At 36.0% G+C, this 17,511-nt stretch overlaps 1 protein-coding gene across 25 annotated transcripts in view; it reads left to right on the top strand.

Moving 5' to 3' along the window:
* Window positions 1-17,511, top strand: part of KDM6A (lysine demethylase 6A) — a 231,800-nt gene that overhangs the window by 197,672 nt on the left and 16,617 nt on the right. For 21 of the 25 annotated variants that reach the window (XR_002519460.2, XM_017953897.3, XM_031660982.1 and 18 more), the window contains 8 exons: window positions 839-944; window positions 1,565-1,770; window positions 4,682-4,746; window positions 4,821-4,895; window positions 5,577-5,725; window positions 8,001-8,115; window positions 11,876-12,063; window positions 12,864-13,005. Coding sequence is in view for 23 of the 25 variants with exons in the window: in XM_017953897.3 (XP_017809386.2) it covers window positions 839-944; window positions 1,565-1,770; window positions 4,682-4,746; window positions 4,821-4,895; window positions 5,577-5,725; window positions 8,001-8,115; window positions 11,876-12,063; window positions 12,864-13,005 (1,046 nt within the window). In the remaining 2 variants the exon portion in view is untranslated. Of the gene's footprint in view, window positions 1-838; window positions 945-1,564; window positions 1,771-1,981; window positions 2,175-3,574; window positions 4,345-4,681; window positions 4,747-4,820; window positions 4,896-5,576; window positions 5,726-8,000; window positions 8,116-11,875; window positions 12,064-12,863; window positions 13,540-17,511 lie in introns of those variants that run through there. The other 4 variants (XM_009197445.4, XR_004180861.1, XM_021932610.2 and 1 more) reach the window with 4 other exon arrangements.

The following is a 17,511-nucleotide window of genomic DNA, read 5'->3' as shown; positions in this document are numbered from 1 at the left end:
TCATATTAATTCTTCCTCCAACCAGTCATTGTTTATCCCTTACTATGTAAGGGAAGCACTGGGATAGACATGTAAAAAAAACTTGTAATGTGAGCTCTGAAGAGAAAAAAAAATGCAAAATTAAGTTTTTATCTTTCATGGGTCCTCTTCAGTCTGCTTTCTTTGATAATATGTTTAGGCACAATTTTTTCTTCTTTTCCTCTCTTTTATTGTGATTTTTAAAAAAACACATAGCATAAAATTTACCATCTTACCCATTTCTGAGTGTGCAGTTCAGTACTGTTAAGCATATTCACATTGTTGTCCAACCAATCTCCAGAACTTTCTCATCTTGACAAACTGGAACTACACACTGAACAACTCCCCATTTCTCCCTCCTCCAAGCCCCTGGCAACTACCATTCTACTTTCAGTTTCTATAAATTTGACTATTCTAGATACCTCATGTAAGTGGAACCATACAATATTTGTCTTTTTTGTGACTGGCTTATTTCACTTAACATAATGTCCTCAAGGTTCATCCATGTTGCAGCATGTGTCAGGATTGTCTTTTCATTTTAAAACTGAATAATGTTTGAAACACTTTGATTTTAAAGTTTAATTTCAGTTTCATTTCTCCTACATATTTTTGTCATGATAAAATGGACAGGAGAAATGTATGTGGTTACTATCTAATTTAAACTAGAATCAAAAGTCATAGTGATAAGGTACTGTCAAATAGAAATAGCACCCCATAAAATGCATTATTTAAATTGTGAAAAATAATATTAATTTGGAGCATAATATTTAAATAAAAGCTCTGTTTTCCTGAGATCTAACCACATATTTTAATTTTACAGTTGGAAAATAAACGTGATGCTTTCTTTCCTCCATTACATCAATTTTGTACAAATCCGAACAACCCTGTTACAGTAATACGTGGCCTTGCTGGAGCTCTTAAGTTAGGTAAGCCTTAAATAAAAAAAGGAAAAAGTTTGTCTATTTCTTTCGCTGTCTTTTAACTTTTCAAGCACTGGCAGAAACTTTTTTTTTTTTTTTTGGTATTTTAATTTTTTTTAGTACTAAGAATGAGAGAGAGTGTGTGTGTATATCACTTCTTTAATCCATGATGTGAATATATTGTTGGTGATACTGGTTACTGGCAATTCTGTGGTGGTTTTTAAATTTAGCTATTATTTGGGTCCATTTACATAATTGTGATTTAGGTTAATAGAAAAAAATTGATTATAAAATGTAGGTGAAATTTGATGCTACTAATAAATACTGTAGTCCCATAAGTATTTCCTGGTATCTGCAGAAATTAAATAAATAAATGAAATTTCAGTCCTTGCACACTTAATTCTTTCTCGGATGGGATGACATAGCAGTTATATTCAAGGCTTCAGCTAATGGTTCTGCAAACTTGGCACATAGCTCAGGTTGTGCAGAGGCCCTAGTTTTTTATGGGAACTGGATACAGTGCCATAAAATGCTTTACCTTCTTCCTTTAAAAAAAAATACAAGCACTTAAAATATTATCCCAAATATAATTTTCATTTTTTAACTACATTTATGTATTCATGAAGACCTGGGACTTTTCTCTACTAAAACTTTGGTGGAAGCTAACAATGAACATATGGTAGAAGTGAGGACACAGTTGTTGCAGCCAGCAGATGAAAACTGGGATCCCACTGGAACAAAGAAAATCTGGCATTGTGAAAGTAATAGATCTCATACTACAATTGCTAAATATGCACAGTACCAGGCCTCCTCATTCCAGGAATCATTGAGAGTAAGTATTTGTATCCTAAAGATTATTTTAGGACTTTAAAGATGATTTTACTTTGGAGTTTTGAAAGGACACATTACTTTTATATGCATCTCATCATTTTATGTTACATAAAATACTTTGTAAGTGCTATCCAGTTTTCTTGTAGGTAGGTAGGTATGTATGTATGTATGTATGTATGTATTTTGAGACGGAGTCTCCCTCTGTCGCCCAGGCTAGAGTGCAATGGCACGATCTTGGCTCACTGCAACCTCTACCTCCCAGGTTCAAGCGATTCTTCTGCCTCAGACTCCCGAGTAGCTGGGATTACAGGCACGTGCCACCACGCCCAACTAACTTTTTTGCATTTTCAGTAGAAACTGGGTTTCACCATGTTGGCCAGGCTGCTCTCGAACTCCTGACCTCAAGTGATTGGCCTACCTCAGCCTCTCCCAAACTGCTGGGATTACAGGTGTGAGCCACCACACCCACCCTTGGTTTGCTTTTAGTAAAGTCTAAACAAACCCATGGGTTCATGAAGTAAATATCATCATGGGGAAATAGAATTACTGTCTAGTGAAATATGTCCTTCATTTCTGGGATACTTTTTTTAGAGCAGGGTTTCTTAACTTCCGTAGTATTGACATTTTGGACTGGATAATTCTTTATTGTGGGGGGACTGTCTTGCACCTTGCAGGGTATTTATTAGCATCTCTGGCTTCTCAAAAATATCTCCAGACATGTCAAATATCCCCTGAAGGGCACATTCGCTCCTGGTTGAGAACCACTAATTTAGAGGATAAACTAAGTCTTAGGTTTATTTTATGCTTGCAAAATCCCGTCTTGTCTTCCCTTTTTTTTCTTCTGCCAGATTAGTGTTATCTCATAGACAACTCCTGCAGGAAACATTAGTGTTCTTCTTACCAATCTTAGGCTGTAAGAGAAAACTGAAGGAGGAAATTAAAAAAACAAAAATATAAAACTCAGAGGGTTATTATTATTAAAAGACCCATATAGCCCTTTCAGCACTGAAGCATTACAAAAATCCTCTAGCACTATAATGAGAACTTTGTGAATTCTCCTACAAAGTGAACATAATACATCCAAATAAATGAGTTTATTAAATGTATTACTCAAATACTTGTCTGCACTAAGTTGTTTGTTCTTCACATATCCTACCACTGATAGTATGTGGCTGAAAGTCTTTAATTTGTGATTCATTAGATTTGCTTGTTGTCTCTGTTTAAAATTCTGCTAACTCATACTTTAAATCAAGATAGCATTTCTACCTGTAAATTATATTTGTCTTCCTTTCCCACTTGCCGCTCCCTATATACTACAAAGAAATTCATCCAGTAAAAACTATCCTGTGATTTTACTGAGTTCCAGTGAATTCGTTGTCCATATAAATCTGTAGTTCAAACTTTCAAAAGGCTTCAAGTACCTGCTAATATTATAGTCAGGATAGAATAAGTAGTAAGAAGGAGTCAAAGATCATCAAAGGAAAATTTGGAGGAAGAGTTGAAAAGCAAAGATAGTAAGAGGCAGTCTATTTAAATGGGGAGAGTTCCATAACCAAAGAAAGCATGGGGGTTTTTTGTTGTTTTTTTGAGACGAAGTTTCGCTCTTGTTGCCCAGGCTGAAGTGCAATGGCATGATCTTGGTTCACTGCAACCTCTGCCTCCCGGATTCAAGCAATTCTCCTGCCTCAGCCTCCCGAGTAGCTGGGATTACAGGCATTTGCCACCACATGCAGCTAATTTTGTATTTTTAGTAGAGACGGTGTTTCTCCATGTTGATCAGGGTGGTTTCGAACTCCCAACCTCAGGTGATCTGCCCACCTTGGCTTCCCAAAGTGCTGGGATTGCAGGCGTGAGCCACCGTGCCCGGCCAGCATGGGGTTTTTTAGTATGCTTTAAGACATGGACCATTACATGTGAAAAGTTTGACAAATGTTCAGACACTATACATTTAAAGGAATGGAAGCCAAAGGTCAGAAGTACTGCTAACTTAGAAATCATAAAACAGTGTTAACAGATACCATGTCCGTGACTCAGGAGTTGTAAATAAAAGTAATATTTGCATTGAAAAATACCTATATTTATCCAGCACTTGAATTACCAATGTTAGAAACATTTTGTCATTTGTGTATAATTCTTTGTGGAATAAATACTCCCTGGAAGAACTTTTCCTTTGTTCATAATCAAGAATAAAAAGTATCTTACCTTCTACTCTTACACATATATAGTTGTGTACACATGCACACACCTCTGCTAGCTTATATCATTTATAATCAAGATTGGGATGTCCTAGGCCTTTCAGCTTTACTCAAGTTTTCTCTCCTCTTGAAAATGGGGCAAGTATGAGAATCTGTAATATAACGTTGTGGCTAGTGGAGGAAGTTGGATACCATGCCGGTGAGATTCGACTTTTCTTGGGTATTTATTTATTTAATGTGGTGTTTGAAGAAATTTTCATGTGTAAGAGGCCTATAGAAACTTAGTTTGAAGGCCAGGTGTGATGATTCACGCCTGTAATCCCAGCACTTTGGGAGGCTGAGGCCAGTAGACAGCTTGAGCGCAGGAGTTTGATACTAGCCTGGGCAACATGGCAAAACCCCGTCTCTACCAAAAATACAAAAATCACCTGGGCATGGTCATCCGCACCTATAGTCCCAGCTACTCAGGAGGCTGAGGCAGGAGAATCGTTTGAGCCCAGGAGGAGGAGGTTGCAGTGAGCCGGGATCACACACTGCACTCCAGCCTGGGCAACAGGAGTCAAACCCTGTCTCAAAATATTAAAAACATGAAACTTAGTTTCAAAACACAAATAATACTATTCAATCTAGATATGAATTTTTTTTTTTCAGTTGTATGGTGGAAAGGATTGCCAGTTGTACAACACTAAACTAGAATGCTTTTTGCTTAATCTATAGGAAGAAAATGAAAAAAGAAGTCATCATAAAGACCACTCAGATAGTGAATCTACATCGTCAGATAAGTAAGTCATTTTTAATGTCCACTTAGTATTTCTTTTTAAAAGGCGTGTTTCTAATCCTGTGTCTCTTTTTTAAGTTCTGGGAGGAGGAGGAAAGGACCCTTTAAAACCATAAAGTTTGGGACCAATATTGACCTATCTGATGACAAAAAGTAAGTCCTTATAGTAATATTTCTGTGAACTGATGCAAAGAGTTATCCTGTGCTAGACTGGGAATTCTCTACAATTTCCTCTTCTGTTTCATTTATTTTCTTTTGTTTTTAAGTTGACATGAATTTAAGCTAAACTTTTTCTGCTATATTTTACAATTGAAATTTAAAATTTTTTTTTTTTTTTTTCCCAAAAGTAGAGATGGAGTCTCACTGTGTTGCCCAGGCTTGTGTTGAACTCCTGGGCTCAAGAGATCCTTCCACCTCAGCCTTCCAAAGTGTTGGGGTTACAGTTGTGAGCCACTGCACCTTGCCAGATTTTTTTTTTTCCCTAAAACTTTTCTGTAGTTTTTCATCAAGACTCTGACTATATGCTAATTACGTAATCACAAAATTATATTTTTAATTATATGAAATAGTTACATGAAAATGTATTTATAAAATATAATTGTACAACTGTTAGTATTTTTTCTTTTATTTACTTGGTCAATAATTTTTATGCCTATTTTTGTTGGGAAGTATTCTTTGGAAAAATTGAAAAATTTAAGTTTTTTCCTATGGAAAAGTAAAATATTTATAGACCTAATTGTTTTTCTAATTGGAACCCAAGAGTTTTGAAGAAATGGTAAACTTCCACAGATACTTGTAGCAGAGTTTCACTTTTGATGTGTTATTTTATTGCAGGTGGAAGTTGCAGCTACATGAGCTGACTAAACTTCCTGCTTTTGTGCGTGTGGTATCAGCAGGAAATCTTCTAAGCCATGTTGGTCATACCATACTGGGCATGAACACAGTTCAACTATACATGAAAGTTCCAGGGAGCAGAACACCAGGTAATTTGTATGAACTAGCATACCTTGTTAAAATTGAAAACAAAATCAAAATATGAAACATGCAAAGACAGCCAGGATCTTGTCATTTATAATGAATAAAACTGAAAGAGTTGTTCCTGTTGTAATGTTAGACTTTTTAACTGGGCTCAGATTAAGATTTTTCCCCTTTTCATTATCTTTTTTTAGTGTAATAGCCCAGAAACAGTATAACAATTTAATCTGGAAAGGGGTCATTGGAGCACCACTGGGAAATAAGTTCTTTTGGCCTGAAGACTCTCTTGTCAGTCCCATCTGTTGCAGAGAGTGATGGGGTGCAGTGTTTTTTAATTTTTCTTTTAACCCAAGTAACAATAAAAAGTATGTTTTATATGTAACCAAATGCACATGTATGTATACAGCAGCAGTTTTATCGAACAGTATGTTTTCCAGTCTATTCCATTCTGTTTCATTTAAAAACTAAAGTGTAGGTTGCAGTTTTCTAAGTGGATCACAACTCACAGTTTAAAAATAACTTCATGATGTGGAGACATTACTAGACTCATTCTAATAACTAGTCTAGACTTTGCCACTAATTAGGCTTGTCACTTTTGACAAGTTACATTTCTTCTTTAGGTCTTTTTCTTCATTTGTAAAGTGAATTACATTGTTTTTAGACTTAAATTTTCTATCCAATACTGAAGTACTATCTTCTTTGTGCTCCTTTGCATTAACATGAAATTTCACAGGGTGATATTCAAAATATTTAACAGTTGCTACAATCCCAGCACTGATCAGTTAGAAGAGATACTGTTGATAACCAGTTCAACTGTACCAATGTACTGTGGGCTGCAGGTCTCCCTCAGGTGCTTCTCTTTGCTACTTGATGCAGCCATGGTTTGAAAACCAGACTGCTTCCTTCTTTGTTCACATTCTCACTGAGTCATGCTTAAGAATTGTTTGAAAATAGGGTTATGCTTGCTTCTGGGTAAAATGGGTCAGTGGTTCCCCATCCCGGCTGCTGATTTGATTCTCCTGGTCCTTTGTTTCTTTTTCTTTTCTTTTCTTTTTTTTTTTTTTGTTAAGAGACAGGGTCTTGGTATGTCACCCAGGCTGGAGTGCAGTGATGTGATCATAGCTCACTGTAATCTTGTTTAACTCCTGGGCTCAAGCAATTCTCCTGCCTCAGCCTCCCAAGTAGCTAGGACTACAAGTGCATGCCACCATGCCTGGCTAATTGTTTCGAGGTTCACATAATGACTTCAAGTTATCCTTCCCTCTGGACCTCCCAAAGTGCTGGGATTATAGGCTTGAGTCACCACACCTGGTAGCTTTTAAAAAAATATGTAATTAATCTCTAGGATTCAGATCCATGCATGTGGGTGGGTGGGTTGGTTATTAACTGAGGTCCCCAGAGGATTCTAATATACAGCCAGGATTAGAACTATTGGTTATAATTGTTATCCTCAGACCATTAGAAGCCCAGTTCTGTCCTATTTTATCCATAGTCAGGTAAAGTGCAAAGAGTTCTGGAATACATGATGGAAGAACTATATTCTGCTCTGTACTCTATCATTGGACACTGATATAAATGTTGGGCAAAAAACATTATTTTGAGTACCTTGTTATGGGGTAAACGCTGTTCCTGGAGATTAGTTCATAAGGAAAGAAATGGTAATGATATCTATAATAGCTAATATTTATTGTTTACTGTATACAGATGGTCCCTGAGTTGAAATGGTGTAACTTACCACTTTTGGACTTTATGGTGGGTTTATCAGAGTATTAAATGCATTTTGAACTCAAGGTATTTTTCAGCTTACTGTGGGTTTATCAGGATGTAGTCCCATCTGTAAGTCGAGGAACATCTGTATTAGGCACTGTTTTATGCATTCATTAGTTTATCAATCTTCAAAACAGCCCAACAATTTATAGAGATTATTATTATCTGTTCTTACATACAGGGAAACTGAGTCAGAATGGTTTACCAGCTTGCCCAGGTTCATGTAATGACTAAGCCAAGGAGCCTGGCTCCAGAGCCTAATCTCTTAACCATGATTATACTGCCTATCATAGAAGCTCTTACTGAGTATGTTAGGAGTTGACATAAAAATGCTACAGTGATGAACAACTAAATACTACTATAGTGTTCTCTGTTGAGCATTTGTAAGGTTTTGTTTCCAAAGACCCATTTTTCTATAAACTTATAGTGTGAAGATTAATTTTTTTTCTGTATAAGTACCATGTGCTAACCGATTGCGCCACTGGAGCTCCAATTTTTTTTCTTTTCACATTTCAGGTCATCAAGAAAATAACAACTTCTGTTCAGTTAACATAAATATTGGCCCAGGTGACTGTGAATGGTTTGTTGTTCCTGAAGGTTACTGGGGTGTTCTGAATGACTTCTGTGAAAAGTAGGTTTCCAAAGTAAATTTTCTTAAAACACGTACTAGAAAGCAGTAATTGTAAAGGACAACTTACCAAGCTGGATATCCTAATGGATACATTGCCAGTATTCACTTACCATTCAGCAAAGAATTCATTTTAAATTATTTGATTCCAAACCTTATATTTTGTGAAATTGGAAATACTTTAAGAAAGATGCCATGAAACAACTTCATGCAATAGTAGTACCCATGAATTTAAGAAGATAGAAAAGTTGAGTTATTAGTTAATTTTTAAAATGCATACTTATTCATTTGAAAGGTGTGTATTCCAAGAAAAATTGTTTTGTTATAAATGGTTTTAGGAAGTAGAAGGAATTCTTTATTGAGCACCTGTACAGGCTGTGAATAACTCAAGCTTGACCATAATACCCTTTGCCATATCATGATATAAATTCTTTTTAAACTGACAACTTTTTCTAGGAAGAAATTTTATAAAATGTATTATTACTTTATTTTTTATTTTTAAATAGAGATGGGGTTTCACCATGTTGCCTAGGCTGCTCTTGAACTCCTGAGCTCAGGCGATCGACCTGCCTGGGCCTCCTACAGTGCTGGATTACAGGCATGATCCACCACATCAGCCCAGATTTTGTTTTCTCTAGCTGAAAGAATTGGATAGTTCCTTTCCTTAAGATCTCAGAAATAGCTTTTATTTCTGTATCTTGCGTTAAAAAGTACCTTGGAATTTTTTTTTTTTTTTTAGTTGGTTTCAATTTGATCATTTGTCTAAATAGAACCTTATTCTCTTTCTTCTTTTCTAGAAAGTACTTTATTATATAAGGACCTGATATTTTCATTTAGTAATAACATTAGAAAATTAGCATAGGATGAAAATATACATTATATACACATTTGGTGTTATGCCCCACGCCAATTAAAGGGGGGGAAAAAAACCCACAGGAAACATTTACATATGAGATGACTTTGAAAACTAATTATACACGTATTCCACATACTAACTTCTTTATGTTTATTTTTCCTTTTTTGAGATGGAGTCTTGCCGTGTTGCCCAGGCTGTAGTGCAATGGCACAATCTCAGCTTACTGCAACATCCACCTCCCAGGTTCAAGCAATTCTCCTGCCTCAGCCTCCTGAGTAGCTGGGATTACAGGGGTGTGCCACCATGCCCTGCTAATTTGTGTATTTTTACTAGAGACAAGGTTTCACCATATTGGCCAGGCTGGTCTTGAACTCCTGACCTCGTGATCCACCCACCTTGGCCTCCCAAAGTGCTGGGATTACAGGCGTGAGCCACCACGCCCAGCCCCATACTAACTTCTAATTTCTTACTTTGGTTTAAGAATCTTTGCTTAAATATTTGGATTTAGTAAGAAGTGCATTGTAGTTAAAAAACAAAAAAAGATACTAATCCACAGTTTACTTACATAAAAGCAAGGGATAATTACCTTATATTGTCTTCACTATTCATATACTGGTTTCTTTCAGTGTAAGAAAGCCAAAGATAGGGAGTTTTAAAGCTTCTAATGTACTGATGAAATAGCCTGATCTACTTTAATCTGTACTTTTTATGTGGACCAGCAGTCCAGTAGCAGCAGAGAAAGAACATTGTTATATAGAAAATCTCCATTGTGCTATAGAAAGATTTTTATTTCTTGAACTTTGAGTTAATACTATATTGTTGCAGCTATAATACAGGAATCCTTATTCATTGTTTCTGAGTAGCGACTGGCTATTTTTAGGGTGTAGTTTTTTTTCCTATCTAAATGGAGAGGTGTCTTGGGAAAAAAAAGATAATTAGGATAAGCAGATGACATCCAAAAAGCTTGAGCTTAGGGATAATAAAAATATCAAGTTAGGAGGAAGGGTTAGGTAAATTTAATAACTCAGTTGTGAAAGTAGTACTTGCTTCTTCAGCGTTTCACTGTAATTTTGTTTCACATAAAGATTGTTGCTTTTGTTAGTGACTATATACTGTATCTGTAGTTTATTTTATGGCTTTAAGTAATACCTGTCTTGAAATAACCATTCTTTTGAATATATGATTAAAACGATGCATACTTTTTGGTAAGTTTAATTTTTGGGGGGGGGTTCTATTTGGGATTACTTGCTTGCTTTTGGATAAAAGGTTTTCTCTAATTTTGTAATGACAATACATGGGTGAAATAAGGCTAAGATTTGTGTTTATAGCCATTTTTTGCTTTATAGGCAACTTTTTCTGGACTGTATCTACTTGGCCTTGTCACACACAATAAGCCCATCCTTATCTCTTTGCAGTTAGGCTACCATTTTCACTCTAATCTAAACTTTTGAGAGTAGCCTTGCATTTTTCAAGAGAGAAAAAGAGAGACTAAGGTTCTTTCTAGATCATAGTTTGGCAATTTATTTTCCATAAAGGACCAGATAATATTTTCGGCTTTGCAGATCATACGCTGTCTGTCACAACTGTGTCATTGTAACAGGCACAGTCAGAGATAGTACGTAAGTGAATGGACATAGCTGTATTCTGATAAGTTTTATTTATAGAAACAGGCAGTGGTCTGAATTTGGCTCATGGACCATAGTTTGCCAACCCTTGATCTAGATAAAAAATTAAATTTAAACCAGTAAAAACAATTGTATACTTTCTCATGTGCTATAGCACAAGATAAATAAAGTAAGATTATTTCTTAGATCTTACGGAAAGGAACATTTTTACTGTGTAAGTTTTTCTTTCCCCAAAATATGAAATTTGAAGTAGTTAATTCAATTTTATAAAGTTCTTTTATGGGAAAAGTGACTATGTGGTTTAAAAAGTACTTCATATCATGATGGAGAATAAGAAGCCAGATATTAAAATAAAAGCTTAATAATATGATCTATGGAATGTTTCCAAAGTATATTGGTAGTAGTGGTCATGATTATTTGTGCACATGCATGATTGTTTGTTTTTGATAGTTGTTTTGAACTGCGTAGTTTTAATCAGCTAATCATCAAAACTATGTGGAGTCTGACATCCAGTCTCCTTTTCCTCAGAAATTAAGGGAAGTTCCTGGTACTTGTATTGCCACAGTGTTCCTGTTTATGGATTTAAATGACTTGATGTCAACTCTACCTTCCATTTACCTTTTAGGGGTTTCTAGGTGCTCCAGGCAGAAGGCTTCAGTCAAAAATAGTCTTTGTTGATATGAAATTAAAAATTAACGTATGTGTTACTTGAAAGTAGCTTTGGATTTCATTTGGATCTTTGAAAAATCAATTTAAGATAGTAATACTGGGCCGGTTCACTTACTACAGGTATTATAATGCCTGTAATCCCAGCACTTTGGGAGGCCAAAGCAGGCGGATCTCCTGAGGTCAGGAGTTCGAGACCAGCTTGGCCAACCTGGTGAAACCCCGTCTCTACTGAAAATACAAAATTAGCCAGGCGTGGTGGCAGGCACCTGTAATTCCAGTTACTCCGGAGGCTGAGGCAGGAGAATTGCTTGAGCTCGGGAGGCGGAGCTTACAGTGAGCCTAGATGGAGCCACTGGACTCCCACCCAAGCAACAGAGCAAGACTTGGTCTCAAAAAAAAAAAAAAAAAATGCTAACACTGATCTTTAGTAATTTAGTACTCAACCATAATTACACACTCTTTATATACATACAGCAGATCTTTTTGGACAAGCAGTTACGTTTCAATAAAATGAACAAGTGTTCATTAAAAAAATTTTTGATGTTTTCTTCCAGTCTTACTAGGAGCTTCTTAATATAGTTGATCCATTTACATTATTTTTTTCTTATTTCAGAAATAATTTGAATTTCCTAATGGGTTCTTGGTGGCCCAACCTTGAAGATCTTTATGAAGCAAATGTTCCAGTGTATAGGTTTATTCAGCGACCTGGAGATTTGGTCTGGATAAATGCAGGCACTGTTCATTGGGTTCAGGCTATTGGCTGGTGCAACAACATTGCTTGGAATGTTGGTCCACTTACAGGTATTATAAAGAATATGCTTAAAAAAAAGTTAATTTATATAGGATTATATCCAATAGGTCTGTTCCTTTTTTCTTGAAATATAACTTACTAAAAGTTGTAAGAAGAATGTCTCCTTGCATAGAATTGCAATTTGTAGTACAATAAATTAAATTCAAGTTAACAAATGGAAATCTAAGAGCATAGCTATTAGCAAAAAACAGGTTTATGGCTTTAATATACATGAAGGGTATAATAATAATTTTTAGAGTGCTTGGTTTTATTTTATTTAAAAAAAAAACCCTTATGAGAGAAAACAAAGTAGAAAATTTATTCTTTCACATTAAAAAAAATCTAGTATTTCATATGAATAGATCTGTAATGTCAAAATCTGTTTGAATTACGTCTGCCTTCAGGCAGTACTCACTTAAGGTTAAGAATGTGGAGTTTAGAGCCAAAAAGACCTGGATTAGGACCAGGATCTGGCTCTTGTAACTCTGGGCAAGTTATTTAACCTCTCTGGTCCTCGATTTCTTCATCTGTATAATGGAAGTAATGAAATTAATAAGGTGATGGTGAAGAGTAAATGAGATAATGGGTAAAAATAAAAATAACACAATGCTTGGCATATAGTCATAGGAAGTGCTCTTTATATGATTGCTAATATTATTACTACTGTAATTATCATAAAGCATAATTATTTTTATAGTGTTTTGAGGTTTTTCAGAATTGATGTTGAAGATATCACCTGAGCAGGTGATAATGGTTATCTTCATATCTTTTGGTACTTTGGGTTGCTTTATAACTGTTTTTTTTTTCCTAGCCTGCCAGTATAAATTGGCAGTGGAACGGTACGAATGGAACAAATTGCAAAGTGTGAAGTCAATAGTACCCATGGTTCATCTTTCCTGGAATATGGCACGAAATATCAAGGTCTCAGATCCAAAGCTTTTTGAAATGATTAAGTAAGTCTTTTCTAAAACTGCTGTAGTCCCTCTCTTTTTGGGGAGTGTTAACTATTAAGGTTTTTTTCTCCCTTAGAATTATGTTGACATCAAAGCAAAGTGGTCCAGAAGTCTAACAGAATGTAATATGAGAATCCACATGTTAAAAACATTTTTCCCTTGCAACTAGCCCACTATGGTACAGAAAGGAAAAAAAGACACATATGATTATAAATCAGTAGAGTCACAAACCTGTGCTTCTTTCCCATTTCCCTCTGAACCACCTGATATCCCAGGATAACTTTAGTTTTAATATTGAAAATCTACCATTAGTAACTTGAGGGGAAAATGGCATCACAGAATATTTGTTGTCACAGACAAATTAGCAGTTAATATAGGGATTTGACTAAAATGCTAATTTTTAAATTTTTAATTAAATCATCTATCTTTTAAAGTGTCTCTTTTCTGAGCTACTTAAAAAAATTTAGGGGCCGGGCGTGGTGGCTCAAGCCTGTAATCCCAGCACTTTGGGAGGCTGAGACGGGCGGATCACGAGGTCAGGAGATCGAGACCATCCTGGCTAACATGGTGAAACCCCATCTCCACTAAAAAATACAAAAAACTAGCCGGGCAAGGTGGCAGGAGAAGGGCGTAAACCCGGGAGGCGGAGCTTGCAGTGAGCTGAGATCTGGCCACTGCACTCCAGCCTGGGCGACAGAGCGAGACTCCGTCTCAAAAAAAAAAAAAAAAAAAAATTTAGTGTAAGTTATGTAAATTCTTATCTAGGACCCTAGTTTGAATACCAGTAAGCTTCACATTTGTTTTCACAGTTTCTATCTTAGCCATTTTGTAAATCTATTTAGAGGTACTATTTTCAAACAGTGCTATATAGCAGTGTTTCCCTAAACTATGTTTTCCACTACTAGCTCTGTCCCCAAAAGATGGGAAATTCTGGCTATGGACATATGGGAAATGATAGAGTAAAGTTCAGCAAGTGGACAAGTCCTTTATTTTTATTTATTTTTTGTAAAATATTTTAGATACTGTACATGTTAATGTAATTTGTGAATGAGGGAGAAGAGTTACAGTGTACAGTATTCCCCAAACTTATTTGACCAGTATCTTTTGAAGAATTAGTTTTCTCAAAAGCTCATTTTGGAATACACTGCTTTATATTCATTGATTAAATAAGTTTGTCTTAGTCTTTGTTAAAACAGTGTTTACATTAAGTATTTCTCCTGCAGATAATTTGGTCAGCATGTGTTGTTTTCAAAATGCTGTCTTTTGAAAGTAATCCTGGTTTGTTAAAATGATTTCAAATCTAGATCCAAACTTTTATTTAAACAAAAGTTGTGTGGCCAAGGCAACATGCTTATGAATTATTTTATGACAGTCTTTTCTCAGTTGCACCATTTTATCTAGTTATAGGTAATAGGGTAGGGGAGACAAAAAGGACCAAAAACCAAATTACAGCAAGTAATATACAAATTCTTTAAAACATTGGATCTTGCGTACCATACTTTCCATAAATATAATTTATAGTGGGGCGGGGAATTGTCTCTCCATTTATCCTGTTATACATCAGAATGGTACTTTTCCCTGAATAGCAAGTTCAGTGTTATTTTTTGAAACAAAAGTGATGTAAAGTCACTAAAGGTGTTTAGAAAGTTGGAGGTAGTCATAAACTAGATGCTAAGTCAGATCACTTAAAAGTAGTTCAATATAGAAGCCATTTATCTAACAGCTATATAGACTGAAAGTAACTCATTACATTATGAGTAGATTAGGATTTTATAATTGGAAAGGATTTTAAGGTCACTTAATCAGCTCCTACTTAATATAGTAATCTTATCTATATTCATAATTTGTGATCATCCAGTGACTTAAACATTATTTTCACCTCACTATAATTCTTGCAAGTTGTTTACAGAATAACCTAAAGTCTACCTGTCATTTGGTCCCGATTTCCTGAGTATATTTAGGATTTATGCAGAATAAATCCCATTCAACAAATGTTTGAAAACTAACTCTATGCCAGACACTGTTCTAGGCACTGATGATAGACATACCAATGTTTAAGATGAAATTCCTGTCCTCTGGAGACTTAAATTCTAGTAGGACAAGAAAGAAACCCCCAGTATAATTTATTTCTATGAATAATATAAAATACAGTAATATTTGGGAGGAGGGAAGGTCAGAGTGCTTCTTTTGCTTAACGGGTCTGAGAATGTGAGTTTTCTGCTTAGCCCTGAATAATGAGGTGAAATCAACTACCCAGAGATCTATGGGTAGAACCTTTCATATACAGAGAACAGATGAAGGCTAAATTGGGAATAACTTTGGCATGTTTATGGGACAAAAAGGTCAGGGTGACTATAGCTGAATGAGAGGAAGAGTGATGGCGATAAACTTAACTAAGCAAGCAGGAACGAGATCGTACATGGGCTTTCTGGACATGGTAAGAAGTTTGTATATTAATTATAGGTGTTACAGCTTGCCATAGAGGATTTTAAGCAGGAAAGGAATAGGTTTCACTTTAAATTTAGAAAATGGATCTAGTGGCTGGGCGCAGTGGCTCATGCCTATAATCCTAGCACTTTGGGGGGCTGAGGTAAGCCAGATCACTTGAGTTCGGGAGTTTTACCAGCCTGGCCAACTTGGTGAAACCCCGTCTCTACTAAAAATACAAAAATTAGCCAGGCATGGTGACGGGTGCCTGTAATCCCAGCTACTCTGGAGGCTGAGGCAGCGGGGGTGGTGGGGCGCTCCACTTCACTCCAGTCTGGGTGAAAGAGCGAGACTTGTCTCAAGAAAAAAAAAGAAAAAAAGAAAATGGATCTAGTTGCTTTGTGTGGAATGGGTTCCAAGGGGTAAGCTTAGAAGTAGGGAGGACAAATTAGGAGGCAATTGTAACAGTACAGACCAACCTGGACAGAGATTTCCCTGTAAAAATAGAGAGAGGGGTCAAACTAGGGAGTCTTGTGGAGCTAAAGCTCATAGAACTTGCTCATAAATTAGGTGGTTGGGTGAGAGGGAGAAAGGAACCAAGGATAACTTATCCATAGTCTTCTTGTTGTCTGATTGTCATTAATTTAAACATTAGTCACCTCTGTCATCTTTTCCATTCCCTACCCCACCCTCAATATTCTTGTTATCCTTTGAGACTCCTTCCAGTTTATCATTGTTCCTCTCAATACTTAAAATGTTGAGGTCAGACATACAAAATTTGGGTGTTTTTCCACTTATAATTTATAGTGATACTGTTTATTTCTTTTTTTTTTTTAACCTAGATGCACTTACATTCTTATCTATACTCCATTTTGCCCTATACTACAAAATGTCTAATCATTTAAATCTTGATTGTATTCCTCGTGATATTAACAGTTCTCCTCCCAGCTTGAGTACCTATTGACGCACCAGTTGAAAATGTTAACCACAAGTCTAGACCCCTAGGCCTTGCTTTATAAGCCTCCCTTTTTGAAATAATTGTCATTGAGCCATTGCCAAAAATGTACTTTTCAGCAGCCAACGTGGCTCCCTTTCTTTGATTTAATGAGTCTTTGCTTATTGTATACAAGGCTCTAGGCTAGGCTCTTAGGGTTTATAAATACATGGTATAGGTCCTTTCTTAGTGCAATTAAATAAAATAGATTGAAAGAAATTTGGTGATAGATCCACTGATGTTTCCAGCCCAAGGAGTCAGAGAGGTTTTTTTAAAAAAACTGTATTCTGGGGAAGAATGTATTTTGTGTGATGGGTGAAAATGAGGAGGCAGGGAGAAGAGAAAGGAATAGCACTTAAGCCAGCTTAAAACCAGACTCTTGCACCATCAGAAAGATGCCCCAGTTCATCCATAAAATAGCCTACATAGCATATCTCCTTAAGTCCAGCACAGTTAAATGTTTTCGTCCAGTGAAGGAGTAAATCCCTTTTCTTCACTTGAGCTCCAGGCAAATAGTTGGCTTATGTAGAGAGGCCATGTTGTATGAATAACTCTAGTCTTCAACCACTAAAGTCATGCTCAACATGGTAATTCTGAAAGGCTCAGAGGAACTCTGGAGAAGAATAGCAAATGTATACTCCAACTCATGTTCTCTTCCTCCTGTTGTCATTCTCTCCCCTATACCTCCCTTTTTTGCCCTCCCTCCTGATTACCCTCCCTGCTGTGCATTTGCGTGAGCTTAAATGTATATACGATACAACTGCTATATGTTTATTGACAATAATTGGTGGTATGTTTTGGCTTGAGCGCAATGTGTGATGAGTAGTAGAGTAAGATATAGTTGTAAAAGTTGGTTAGAAGCCGATTATGCTTTGTGTACTAAACTTAAGACTTTCTTCTGTTGGAGAGCTCTTGGTGGGTTTTTAATTAATATGATCTAATTTAGGTTTCATAAAGGTGTTTCTAGCTATTAAATAGAGCAAACTTTTGGATAGTAAGAGAAAGGAGTGAATCAGAGATTCTTTGGCTTTTAAGTCTGGATACTTAGATGGTTTAGTAATATTGCTAGTTAATAAATCGGGCTT

This window comes from Papio anubis, chromosome X, assembly GCF_008728515.1.
Source record: "Papio anubis isolate 15944 chromosome X, Panubis1.0, whole genome shotgun sequence".
In the NCBI taxonomy this organism is placed as follows: Eukaryota; Metazoa; Chordata; class Mammalia; order Primates; family Cercopithecidae; genus Papio; species Papio anubis.
This window is presented reverse-complemented; position numbering and strand designations above follow the sequence as displayed.